Source organism: Saccopteryx bilineata, chromosome 5 (genome assembly GCF_036850765.1).
Source record: "Saccopteryx bilineata isolate mSacBil1 chromosome 5, mSacBil1_pri_phased_curated, whole genome shotgun sequence".
Classification (NCBI taxonomy): domain Eukaryota; kingdom Metazoa; phylum Chordata; class Mammalia; order Chiroptera; family Emballonuridae; genus Saccopteryx; species Saccopteryx bilineata.
In genome coordinates, this window is record NC_089494.1 from 105,540,042 (window position 1) to 105,553,841 (window position 13,800).

Sequence of the window (13,800 nt, forward strand, 5' to 3'; positions counted from 1 at the left end):
AAATTGGGGGAATATGTAAAAATAGAGGGAAAAATTGGATCTATAATTCAGGGAATCTAAGATCCAAACCAAGAAAGAGGAAGGAATCATTGATATAATGGAGACGGCAAGTCCAGAGAATCGGGAGGAGGGGCAGAACAATGGACACCTGCAGGCGGAAACAGCACTGACGCAGCTACCCAATGAAGAGACCATGGGAGGTCAGAAGATTCAGGCATAAAAAAAATGATAAGAAAATGATTAGAAATTAGAAATAAAAAACAATTGCAAATAAAAACAGGGTTTTTGTGCAGGAAAAAAGTTATAAAAGAGAGAAAGTGTAATCATGCCATAACTATACGTGTCATACAATACCCACAGAATCATAATTTGAACTTGGACTATCGACTTAACAGAAAAAGAGGGTGAATTTATTGGGAGGATGAGGGTGGGGTGTAAGAATATTGAGTTGTCAACCAGAATGATAGTGTCAGTAGATAATGTCTCATTTTGATTCCCCAAGAGAGAGCATAATAAATATGTTTTCTAAAGCTATGAAAGAAATACCAAAAGAAACCGTTGGAAGTCTAGAAGTGGTTGCCTCTGAGTCAGTGGTCCCCAACCTTTTTTGGACCGGTTTAATGTCAGAAAATATTTTCATGACAGGCCTGTAGGGTGGGGTGGATAAATGTATCATGTGACTGAGACAAGCATCAAGAGTGAGTCTTAGATGGATGTAACACAGGGAATCTGGTCATTTTTAAAAAATAAAACATCGTTCAGACTTAAATATAAATAAAATGGAAATAATGTAAGTTATTTATTCTTTCTCTGCGGACTGGTACCAAATGGCCCACGGACTGGTACCGGTCCGCGGCCTGGGGGTTGGAGACCACTGCTCTGAGGGAAAGGATGGGGAAGGAAACTGCTGACCTCTTTGTTATGTCTCTTACTGTTATTTGACATTTAAAAAATGTAAACTTGATAAAAATTAAAATAAACTAAAAAAAACCCACTATGGTATATCTATACTATAGAAAACTATGCCATGGTAACATTTATGTATACAGTGTGATACCATCTACATCAGAAAGAAAACCCACAACAATATCCTACATTGTGTATGAGGATGCTGTTATCTAAGGAAATGCATGGGAATTGATCTGAAGGGACTCACCTAACTGCTGAGGTTAGGCTGGAGGGGAGGGAGGGTGGTGGCCCAATTGGGATGATGGTCTGAGGGTTAAAAAGGAGTTTTTCTCAAATAGCATGTAAACAAGATCCAGTGAAAATTAAAAGAATGAGAAAAATTTGTTTGCACTAATTAAAAACTAAAATACTGAAATGGCTAACTAAGTAAGGACTCCTCTGGGGCACAAGATGGGGTGAAGTAGAATGGAAACTTATTTTTTAATATTATATGAATGTTTTTACCTTTGTACATTTATAACTTTTCTAAACAGGTTAATATATTTCCTTTCAAAGTTCCTTTAGTACAGTGGTTCTCAAGAGGGGGTGGTTTACCCCCCAGGGGCATTTGGCAATGTTTGGAGACATTTTTGGTGTCACACTGGGGTAGGAGTGCTCCTGGGACCTAGTGGGCCAGAGATACTGCTAAATATCCTTCAATATGCATGGCAGGCCCCACAGCAAAGAACTATCCAGCCACAAGTCAGTAGTGCTGAGGCTGAGAAACCTTGCCACGTAGAGAGTTTTGTCGCAGTACTGAAGGTTGTGTTGTTTTTGGTTGCTAATATAACATCATAACTGAAAAAAAATCTCTAGAGTACAATGTTTAAAGTGTAATGGTATAGAAACTGATAAACAAAACACCTTTACTTTTTCTTTTTTTATGGTATATTTAAGCAATTTTCTTTATGAAAAGACCAAAATAAAATCCCTTCATACTTACTACAGCTTTTTTGTGTAATTTTAAAATGTTTATTGAACTTTCGCTCTATATTTATTCTCATGATGGTTGAAGTGACTTTGAATTCATTTCTGAGAGAGAAACAGACTCTTGTACTGTTGAACTTGCCTTTTCTTCCCTAGTGCTTTCTCTAGATCTTAAATTGTAAATGGGACATCATTCTTCACCTTGTATTTTTGAAAGAAAGCTCACTTTTCTTTTTGGTTGTCTGCAATAGGTTTTTATCATTGACAAATAGCAGAAGCAGCTGCTTTGCTTAGAGGATTGCTCCTAGAGGTTTTTTATAGACTCCCCACTCATTTTTCATCTAAGAAGGCTCTGCTTTCCAAGTTTAATTATGTATGATTTCTGTACCATTTTCTCTTCTGTATGTTTAGCATTCTGTTGTTTGTAGAGGAGAATGCTGTTCTGTTTCTAGGCTGTTGTCATCTCCGCATTATTGTCAATGGTTTATGAAATTCATTTGTGTTTGGGATGTGCTATTCTAACATTTTCTCTCTTTCACACTCACAACTGGGCATCATGATTTCAATTCTCTTCCTTGTGATGCCTAAGCACATCTTAAAGTCTTTAATATTTAGCATTCTAAAAGGAATTAGAAAATTCAAAGCTGTTTCTGTAGGTCATTTCCATGACAACCTTCAAAGTAGACATTATTCCCTACATCCTCTTTTGTTTGTGATGCTTATGGTTTTTCAGTTTATTCTTTTTTCTTTTATTATTAAGTGGGAGGGGGGAGGCAGAGAGACAGACTCCCACATGCACACCACCAGGATCCACCCGGCAAGCCCACTAGGGGCATTGCTCTGTTGCTCAGCAACCGAACTCTTCTTAGCACCTGAGGTGGAGGCCATGGAGCCATCCTCAGTGCCCTGGGCCAACTCATTCCAATCAAATCATGGCTGCAGGAGAGGAAGAGAGAGAGAGAGAGAGAGACGAGATGGGGAGGGGTGGAGAAGCAAATGGTTGCTTCTCCTGTGTGCCCTGACTGGGAATCAAACCTAGGACATCCACACACCAGGCTGACACTCTATCACTGAGACAACTGGCCAGGAACTTCAGTTTATTCTAAAAAGAAATTTTTATCAGGCACTTCTGATAACACACATCTTTTCTTTTTCTTCCTGTGCAAAACTTATAAATTAGGCTTGACTATTCTTTTTCTGAATTTTGCTCATTGTTGTTTTTCTTTGTGGTTTCTGTTGAGTTTTTTTGTTTTGTTTTGAACTTTTCATGGTAGCAAGAGAATAGAGTTGTTTAGAGGTCTGGAACCAGACTTCAAAGTCTGGGGGTGAATTCTGACTCTTCTACTGGCTAGCTTTGTGAACTTGAATGAGTAACTTAACTTCTCTGGATCTCATTGTAAAAAGAAGAAAGTAGTACCTGACTTTAGAATTGTTGTGAGGATTAAATTAGTCAATATATGTAAGGTTCATAGAACAGTGTCTGGCACTATATATGTAAATGCTAGCCATTGTTATGGATTTTGTAGGTAGATTTGCTCACACTCTGCAGATTTCAGTTTTTCCTAAAGGACCAACTAACAAATGAACTGAGCAATTGAGGCTGACCATAGCCCATTAATCAACATAAAAACCTGATGTGAGAACTAGATAACTAACACTTTCAAATGAGGACTGTTTTCCAAAGTTAAGCATAAAAAAATTCATTGAATCATTGTAATGATGTGAAATGGTAGAAACTATATTTTGAGGTCTCAGTGTTGCAGAACTAAGGATCTGAACAAAAACTATATATACTAAAAAATAATTCAGTGGTTAATAAACATCTGAAACTTATCTAAGAAGCTAATCAAAGTATGCACATTCAAACAATTAAATAACCATTTTATATATTCCACTACTACAAATGAAAGTGATGACAACTGATGAAGGAGAAGATGGAATGAAACACACTCATGTACCACTGGTGACATCTAAGTATAAACTTTACTTTTATTTATTTTTATTTATTTATTTTCTTGAGTGAGAAGTGGGGAGGCAGAGAGACAGATTCCCACATGCACCCAGACCGGGATCCACCCGACAACCCCCTACCGGGTGATGCTCTGCCCATCTGGGGCTGTTGCTCTGTTGCTTGGCAACTGACCTATTTTAGGCCTGAGGAGAGGCCAAGTAGTCATCTTCAGTGTCCAGGGTCAACTTGCTCCAACTGAGCCATGGCTGTGGGAGGAGAAAAGAGAGATAAAGAGAGAAGAAAGAGAGGGAGAGGTGGAAAAGCAGATGGTCACTGCTCCTGTGTGCCCTGATCAGGAGTCGAATCCAGGACATTTATACTCAGGGCAGACGCTCTACCACTGAGCCAACTGCCCAGGGCTAAACTTTACTTTTAAAACAATGTGTGTAAAAAAAAACTTAAATTTTTTCATACTCTTTGAATCAATAATTCCATATCTAGGAATCTAAATAAAAATGCAAAATTAGGGCATGAACTGCAAAGATGTTTACAGCACTATGTATACTAATGAAGGATTAAAAACTGCCTAGTAAGCATTATAGTGCTTATGTTATAAGACTCATTGGGCTTATTAAGCAATCTTATGATCCTTGGATAGATATTTGCTGAGGGAAAGAAATTTTATATTTCATTAAAATGGCATCTGCTTAGTAGACTGCTAAGTAATTTATGCTTGTCTTAAGATATAAAGTCTATAGATGCAACTATATTATTAAATTCTTAGGAAAAAGACAAAGGAAATATGATTGTTAACAAGTTTAACAATGTTAATTGTTAATGTTTGCTTTGCATTTGTAGGATTATAGGTGATATTTTTTTCTTCTGCTTTTTTAAAAAAGACTATTTTGAATTTTCATATATTCTAAAAAAAGGACACCCTCCCTTTGTAATTGGATTGGAAGGAGAAGAAATTTGCCTGACAGTGGTAGAATTTTTAAAATGCAGAGAAGGGTGAGCAGTAAAATTGGCAACTGTCTGGGCCCAGGGTGAACCTGTACAGGTCTCCCCACGCCATTGACAGCACGGTGGTCTGAGGAATGCACCTGACTTTTGCCAAAAAGGAGAAAATACTTTTAAATGCATGACTTGCTGCATAAAAGTAAGATATAATAACTAAATTATTATGATAGAATATTCTTAATGGCAGTATAAATGAGGGCTTTATCTTTATTATTTTCTATGATAATTAAAATGAACAAAGTGAGAAAAGAAAAAGGCTTCCATGCTCTCGTGGCAAATAATGAATGACAGAGGCTTTGTGATAGACTGCTTGCTTGCCCAAGAGGCATCTGCATTTAGGACAAAGACTTTTCATCCATCAGTCCCCTTAGGTAGGTGGGCACCCAGATCAGAGTCACCAGAAAGCTAATTATAATATCTGGCTGGTGACAGGATATTGTAACTACTACTACTTGCATTTGTCACTGTTGTAGACATTGAAAAGGGTGAAATTACCAGCAACAACTTCTAATGAAGGAACCTATGAACAACAATGAATTCTAGTAAGAAAGCATTTCTTCTTTAGAGAGTTTGGAGAACGTTTTATAAATCAAGTTGGTTCTCAACCATGTTTTACAGCATAATGATTATTTTCTAGAGGGCAAAAGGAAACTTGAGAGGTTGTGTGCCATGATTTTATCAGAAAGCTGGCAGTGTAAAACTTTAATCAGCTTTGCTGTCTCCTTTCAGCTTAGGGCCCTATCTGTAGCTCCGTATGGGGCAGGGATTTCCACCCCTCAGCATGTGAAAATGCTGATCCAGGGAGGTGTATGGAAAAGATTATATTTTTCTTTGGGGGTGTTCACTGTGACTGTGGCCAAAGGATTCTTTCCAGTTACCCACCCAAGTGGTATTTGTGGCAGCTTTGAAGCGTGGACACTGACATGATAAAGTATAAACTATTGAAGTTCTATATGTCTATGTGATTTTAGCTTTCATCTTCTTTTTTGATTATGCAATTAATCATGTCCATGTCTGTCTGAGCCTGGCGCTCTGGAGGCAATACTTTCTCATTATTTTAGTCCTGAATACTTTATCTGCTTTAAATGGAATTCACAGTGTGAAACTTTAGCCTAGAAAAGTCAACATTCACTCTGCAAAAAAAAAAAAAAAAGTGGCATTTTGAATAACCGAGCTTCTGTGTTGTGATATTTCAGGAGTTTGATCAAGAGGATGACTGCAGTCAGTCCACACTGAGCACTGAAGGAGGAGAGCCGAGTGGCGACGGGCAAGGCGGGCAGTCCAGGGCAGAAGGTATCTTGGCTTCTGTCCTTGAAGTGTTCACAAAGATAACGTGGGTTATTTGGATTTCTCCCTAATTTTGGAAGTGCTCAGTGCAGAAATCTGAAAACACAGAAAAGCTCAAAGGGAATGAAAAATCATTCAGAATTCTATCCTTTGGTCCATATCCAAGTTAGTGAGTCTTGTCAAGTTGCTCTGTCAAAACAGGCATCTCTCTGGTGTCTCTTTTCTTACTTTTATCCCACCTCATCTCAACCGGCCGTTCTCTGCCCCTTTCATTTTTGTTTGATAAACTTGCCCACCTTCCACCCCAACCCCCATCCATTCCTCTCCTCACAGAATCTTCCATCAGCAACAGGGGTGTGCTCCCTCTCAGAACCAAGCATCTGTCCATCAGTCGTCCTCCCAGGGCTCCTGCTCTGAGGGGAGGGGGGGCTGAACAAGGCACTAAAGCTCCAAGTCTCAGTCTTTTATTCTGTGAGGCATAAGTCTAGAATTTTCCAGAACAACAACCCATTCCAAATACCTTATCCTGTCATATCTATAAGTGCCCTTGCATTAAACAGACTATAAGTTATTTGCAAAATTTCACTTCAGAAAATAGTCAACAAACATCACATTGTCTATCACATTTACCTCTAAACGTCTTAAATTAAATGTTTATTCAAACTGCTGCAATTTCTCCCTGGCAGTTTTCTGACTTCCACTCCTCACACTCCAGAGAAGCTGCTCTCTTGGATGGTTTTTCCTCTCATCCCTGTGAACCTCCCAGATACCAAAGTGCTATTCAAGCTGCCATCTTCCCTGCTGCTCTCGATCTCACTCAGAATCCCCAGGCTGAGTGGAGAGCAACTTAATAACATTTGAAATTACTAACGCCAGGAACCCAGAAAGACCTAATTAAAATGTAAAAAGTCCTGGTCCCCTTCCAAACAGTCCTTGTGGGTGGTCTTTGACTTTCAGAGATTCAAAGCCAAGTTCTCAGACGCCCAGTTGTGCTCCAATCACCTTCCAAGAGGTTAAGTCACTCATTTTCTCTGCTCAGTTTGGAGATGACTTGCCATTTTAGGTGCTAGAAATTCCTCTAAAATTTATCTGTAATACTTTAGGTTTTTATATAGGAGCCATAAGACCTATGCAATATCTCTACTAAACTCTTGTGGTTTTAAGCTTTAATAACTTGGGTTACAAATTTGAAAGAAGCATTTATGTTTTTAATTTTTCTTCTCATAGTTGATAATATCTGCAGTTGAGCTAGTTACTCTTTGCAGTCACCAAGTCTAAAATAAAAATGTGTTGGCCACTGTTGTGCATTGTAGTCCTCTTAAAAATTAATACATCTCTTTAAATCCCAGTTACATGTTGTATTTAACATGCTCCAAATGATTAATGTTTAACCACTTTATAAAGAGCACTTTAGGAAGGCCCTATTAATATACCATAACATTTATTCTGTTGTAGATATATACATTTGATCATGTAGTTTATATTGTTTATCTGTTGTAGTATTCTGTTAAAAAGGGAGCATCACTAACTAAAATATATATAATCTCCATGTTTGGCTTGCTTCCACAGACTTTGATAATGAAGTATTCCTGCACTAGCATTTGCTTTATTACAGTTTTTATAGGTGGTAATACATAAAATACAATTAATAGACTAAAAAAATCCCTCATCTTTTCCTTAGTATAAAAATCTTGCATTTCTCAATCTGCTGTTTTCCCAGAACATAACAGACACAAATCTTGTAGACTGGAAATAAAGTGTGTAAAATTGTTCTCTTCATAAGAATGTATTTCCTGAAATTACTAGGCTAGGCTTGATTTTTTTTTTTTTACTACAGTGTATAACCATCAAAATTCTTAGTTGCATATAATAGAATCTACTCTAGTTGGGGAAGCCTACCTTCCAGTGTCCCTGTTTCCTCACAGCAGACGCACGTAAGTCTGGCAGGCTTTAGCTCAATGACCTTCCTTTCCACTATTGAAGCAGGACCCAGATGGCATCCTATGAGACCCCTTTGGGGTGTTGGAGCCTTTAAGGGCATATCCTAAAAGCTGGTAGTTCCCCTGATCTCTATTGGGCTTTTTCTGCCTCTTGGTATCTTAAAAGCCATGCTTAGAAGATCTCGCTGAGGGGTTTGAGGATCCCCATCCACCTATATAAATCTTTTCCATATATCTGGGGCTATTTGAAAAAAGACAAAACAGTGTTATTAGCTGGATCAAATAAAGAAGGTAGTAGTTTGCAGGAGAAAAAGATTTGGCATCGCCTGTTCATCTGCATTCAAAAGAAATTTAAAAATTTTTAAGTAAAAAGCATAGTATGGTAGACCCATAGGAGTTCCAGGATATGACTCCCCCCTTTTAAATTTTTTTAAATTGACCTTAAAATATTTGCTGGGTACACTTTAATAATACCTTGACTTTAAAGATTGTAAGAAATACACATAATTCGAAAAGTTTGACAAAATACAGTAAATACTTTTGCTCCATATGCAGGAGCATTGTCAGTTTAACCAGCTTAGGAAATCCAATAATAGAACAATGCATATAGACAATGAGCTATAACATGCTTAGCAGCCTCTCCTGTTCTGACAGAGGTTACTATAAATCCAGAATATGTATCCACTGTAATGTGGACATAGGACTGTTTGCCAGATGAAGGTATATGAGTAACATCCATTTGCCAAAGTTGTCCTGGTAGGGGTCCTTGAGGGTTAACTCCAAATTAAGGGACAGATTGTAGTATAGGACCCCTTGGACAGGATTTCCCAATCTCCCGTGCTGCTTCCCGAGAAAGTTGAAACAGTTCACACAGGGCTGCAGCATTCTGGTGATGAATAGTATGAGACTGAATTGCTCGATCTGTCATGGTTGCTCCAAATAATTTTCTTTTGGGTAGCTTGATCAACAAGGGCATTCCTTTGTGCTGAAGCTCCAGGGAGCATGGAGTGAGCTCGAGTATGTCCTATAAAGCATGGAGCTCTATGTTGACATAACACCTTACCTTTTTCATGTAACTCATGTGAACCTATCTCTCAAGTTATTTTTCTGAGCCATAGTGGCAAAGGAGACTGGAAAATGTAGTTTTTGAAAATTCTTTGTTGAGATTTTTGATTTAGGATATTCTCAAAATGTAGAGAAATTATCAAAATATTTTGAACCTTGATGCCTCATCAAATTTAAACAGAAAAAGTAGGCTCTGGCCGGTGGTGAAGCAGTGTGGACACACAGGAGAAGCGAGCATCTGCTTCTCTCCCGCTCCCTCCCCCTCTCTCCATCTTCCTTCCTGCAGCTAGTAGCGTGATTGGCTAGAGCGTGGCCCTAGGCCAGTGGTTCTCAAACTTTATGAAGTCGGGGTGCATTTAAAATCCTACAAATAATTGTAGGCGCATGATACACAAATTTCTGAGAAATATGTTATAATAACTAAGTCAAATACTAAAGAAAAAAATATAAAGTCCTAGCATGCTTTCATGGTAATTAAACAAAATAAATATGACAAAATTAAATTTATTCTGACATTAAAAAATATTTTTATGTTACATGTTTTGAGTTATGCTTTTTAGAATTCGTAAAAAAAAGGGGTTAAAAAATAAAAGAACGACAAAAATGTTATCTTTTTACATATATAGATACATTCTTAGTAAGATTTAGTAAATTCAGCAGGTCCCGGCACAAATGTGTAAAGTTTTTCATTCACATATCATCTTTTTTTTTTTAATTTTTATTTATTCATTTTTAGAGAGGAAAGAGAGACAGAGAGGGAGAGAGAGGAGAGAGAGCCAGAGAGAGAGCCAGAGAGAGAGAAGGGGGGAGGAGCTGGAAGCATCAACTCCCATTTGTGCCTTGACCAGGCAATCCCAGGGTTTTGAACCGGCGACCTCAGCATTTCCAGGTACAACGCTTTATCCACTGCGCCACCACAGGTCAGGCCAAGCTGGTGAATTTTTGCTCAAACCAGATGAGCCCACGCTCATGCTGCCGACCTCGGGGTCTCGAACCTGGGTCCTCTGCATCCCAGTCCGACGCTCATCCACTGCGCCACCGCCTGGTCAGGCCACACATATCATCTTAACTTTACACCAAACAAAGGCTAAAAGAAACTTGCCTCCAGTCTTTCCGGGAAACATGGGGGTAGTGTAAACAATCCAGCACCACAGCTTAACAGCCTTTTGCAACCTAATCAGGCAAATGAGGTGGGGGGTTGGGCAGACTGTCAGTTTACAGCCAATTCCCCACACCTCTGTCCCCCCAAAATCTAAACTCCAAAAACCCTATTTGTTTTTTTGGTCCCCAACAGGCACATATTTCTCTGGAATACCATAGGGCATACCTGGAAATCTTCTAGGGTGCACCAGTGTGCCCTGGCGCACACTTTGAGAACCCCTGCCCTAGGTGCTGAGCATAGCTTGGTTGGAGCATGACGGCCTCAGGTACTAAAAAATAGCTTGGTACTTGAGCATTGGCCCCAGATAGGGTTGCCAGGTGAATCCTGGTTGGGGTGCATCTTCCTTCCTCTTACCTAAATAATAATAATAACAACAACAACAATAATATTGAAGCAGTGTTTGGATAGGCTGGAAAGGGTGTTAGCGTCAGGTCTAGGCTGTGAAGTAGAGCCAGTCTTGCTCCTTAAGATCAGCAATGTTAGCTCCAACTCTCAGCAGCCTCTCTGCAGCCTCCCATCTTGCCACTCTTCCTCAGCAGTATGAAAAACAGCACTATTACACGCCTTTCATTCCCAGAACAAATATGCTATATTTGTACATATGTTGTTTTGTTTTTCTGCTGGAACATTATGTCATCCTTCAAGTGTCACTTGTGATATCCTTTCCTCTGGAAAGTCTTCCTGAACTTCCTGAAGACTGGATGAGTCAACATTCTTTCCGACTCCCATAGGCTCCTGACCTCATCTGCAACCTAACACTCATCATGCAGAATTGTCACTATTTGTTCATATGTTGTCTTCCCCAGATTACAAAGGCAAAAATCATTGCACCTTTAAGCACCTGGCACCAGACCTGGTACATAACTAAAAAAATGTACATTGAATTAATAACAACAATAACTGTTTATTGAGTGACTACTATTGCAAGGCACAAGTATTCACTGATATATGCTATATAGAATACCTGTTTTGGAAACAGGGAAACTGAGCCCTAAGAAGGCTAAGTGAGTGCCTAGGTCACATAGCTAGTGAACTGCAGGGGCTGGGTTCAAACCTGGGCCACCTGTGTCTGAAGCCAATGTGCCTATCACCATGCCATCTGTTTTCCAAGCTCATACTTTCCATGAGTCCCTCTTTAGTCACGAGTGAAGAAAGGAATAAACATATTTTGTCTTGTAGTGGCGATGGTTTAGAGAGAAAGAGGGGCAGTTGGTACAGGTACAAACTGGTGGGGCTGTGGACAGAGAGACTGAGCTGGACATCATGGAGAGAATCTTGAAGCTGTAACGAAAGTAACTATGTATCCCCAGATGCGGGATTCCAGGTGTCAGTGTGCATAGCTGAGCCTTTCTCTCCATGCGTTTTCCCTGGAGAGGACCCATCCAGGCTTCTGCCTAGAAGTTGTAAGGTGGGGGCTTCATGTGTCAGTGTTCAGGTTTCCATCTACTCCTCTTGTTTTACTCTGGCAACCCATTTCTTGTCTCAACTGCACCTAGTTCCTTAGTATCTTTGGTTCAAGCTCTCCAGAGGGTACACTTCCAGATATCAGCCAGGAATGGAGAAGAGCAAATCCTGACTGGTGGGCAGGGCAGGGAACCTGGAACCTACTCCTTACACAGACGTATGAGCAAGCCCTTGGTTCAGCCTCAGTTGTATCCTCACCTTCACAGGGACCTGATGTCTCCGCTTCCTGCTCCTTCTTCTTTCTTGTTGCGTTCCCCTTCCCTCTGCAGGCAGTGAGCAGAACAGACAAAGCTGACCACTAACTAATCTATTATTATTCACCCAGACAGTTTTCACTATCCAAAATTTTGTTGACATTGCTCATCTGCTGTTTTATCTTCTGAGTTTTTGTTGTTCTCATTCACACCTTTATAACTTTCTTTACTGTCATTTTAGTGAAGATTGTGAAGAGAGTACAGCTTGTACTCAATATTTTAACTGAAATTCTACATACTTTTTTAAAGGTTTTCAAATTACCTACCAGAAAGAGCTTCTGTCTTTTCACCAGATATGTTTGAGTGCCTTTCTGCCTCATGTCATTCCTTACCAACACTGAATACTATTTATCCCAATATTTATAATAATACCTGAAAGGTGTTTTTTTTTAAACTCAGGAAGTTAGACATATGCACCCAACTATAAATTATATTTAGTTGTATTTCTGGTATTAACTTGTAGTATCTTTTCAACAGAGAATCTCACCCTCTAGGATATGACCCCTATGAGGGCAAGGATTTTGTCTTTGTTGTTCACATATATATTGCTGTCTTCTGGAACAGTGTTGGCCACTCAGTGTGCACTCAGTATTTGTTGAATAAATGCAGAAAGAACTGGGAGGACATGCTTTGGCCAGCTGTGTCTAATGGGAATGCCTGTGCCCCTCCAGTTGGGATTGTCACCTTAGCTGACCATTTTTTCACCTGACAGTGGTTTATTTACCTGTGTTACATCTAAGGGAAAGTTCAGAATGGCAACCTGTAGCTAATGTAACCCATAGTCACATTAAATTTGGCCTTCAAAGCTTTGAAATAAAGGGGGGTAGAAGGGGATTCTACATAAAGTTTCCAGCTTTCTAGCTTCTCTTGACAATTGAGAGAGCTAGCAGTGATGCATTGCCCATTGGAATGAACAGCATCAATTAGAACTTGGTAACTGATGTCGCTTTCATTGGGGCACATGATTTCAGTTTACCATAGTCTCCACCTGTCCTACTTCAACCACTTGTGTGATCTGCTTTGATTCTGGACACACTGGCACTTTTGTCTTCACCTTCAAGCTGTGGTGGTGAGTGGGGTTTGGGGGACTCTTCTCACTTGTTGATTAGAAGATAACAACTAGGTTTTACACTACTTCGTAGATCCCATTTCCCCTGCACACACCTCCCCTTCAGGATTTATGATATATTCCAAGTTTGAGTTCAAGCAATGGTTGAGAGACAGTTATACATGAATATTTTTATATTTCTGCACAACTCAGGCCTTCTGAGCAAGAAGCACTAGAAAACTAGGTTAAAAGATGATTGAAGGATAAGCATGTAGTGGAAATTAGAGATACTGTCTTGCTCCAGAGAGAAAGAAAGGGTATATCGCTTGTATCGAGGGTAATAAAACCCATAGGCACTTCCTCCTGGAGACATTTGCTGACACTTATAGGAAAAGCCTCTCTTTTTCAGGAGGAAAAGATGGGTCCATGTGCCAAACATTGTATATAAGCTGTAAGTCTCATAATTCCTGTGTTCATTCTTGTGGGGCAACCCCACTGCATGCACAGGTAAACCTCTGACTCTCAGTGCATAGCCCTGTTGGAACTGGGGTGTCAGGAATTGGTGCTAGGAAGCCCTGTGAGTAATAAATGTGCTGGTCTCTGGTCCAGAGATCTCGTGTTTCCTGCCAGCATATAAATATAAATATACATCAACATATATGTAACATACATGTATACGAGAAATAAGAATGTTATATTTATACATACATGTTGTATACACACATGTATATGAG

At 39.4% G+C, this 13,800-nt stretch overlaps 1 protein-coding gene across 8 annotated transcripts in view; it reads left to right on the top strand.

Moving 5' to 3' along the window:
- MAP3K19 (mitogen-activated protein kinase kinase kinase 19) overlaps positions 1-13,800 on the top strand; it is a 63,486-nt gene that overhangs the window by 34,295 nt on the left and 15,391 nt on the right. For all 8 annotated transcript variants that reach the window (XM_066279056.1, XM_066279059.1, XM_066279060.1 and 5 more), the window contains one exon: positions 6,043-6,139. In XM_066279056.1, coding sequence (XP_066135153.1) covers positions 6,043-6,139 — 97 coding nt within the window. The remainder of the gene's footprint in view (positions 1-6,042; positions 6,140-13,800) is intronic.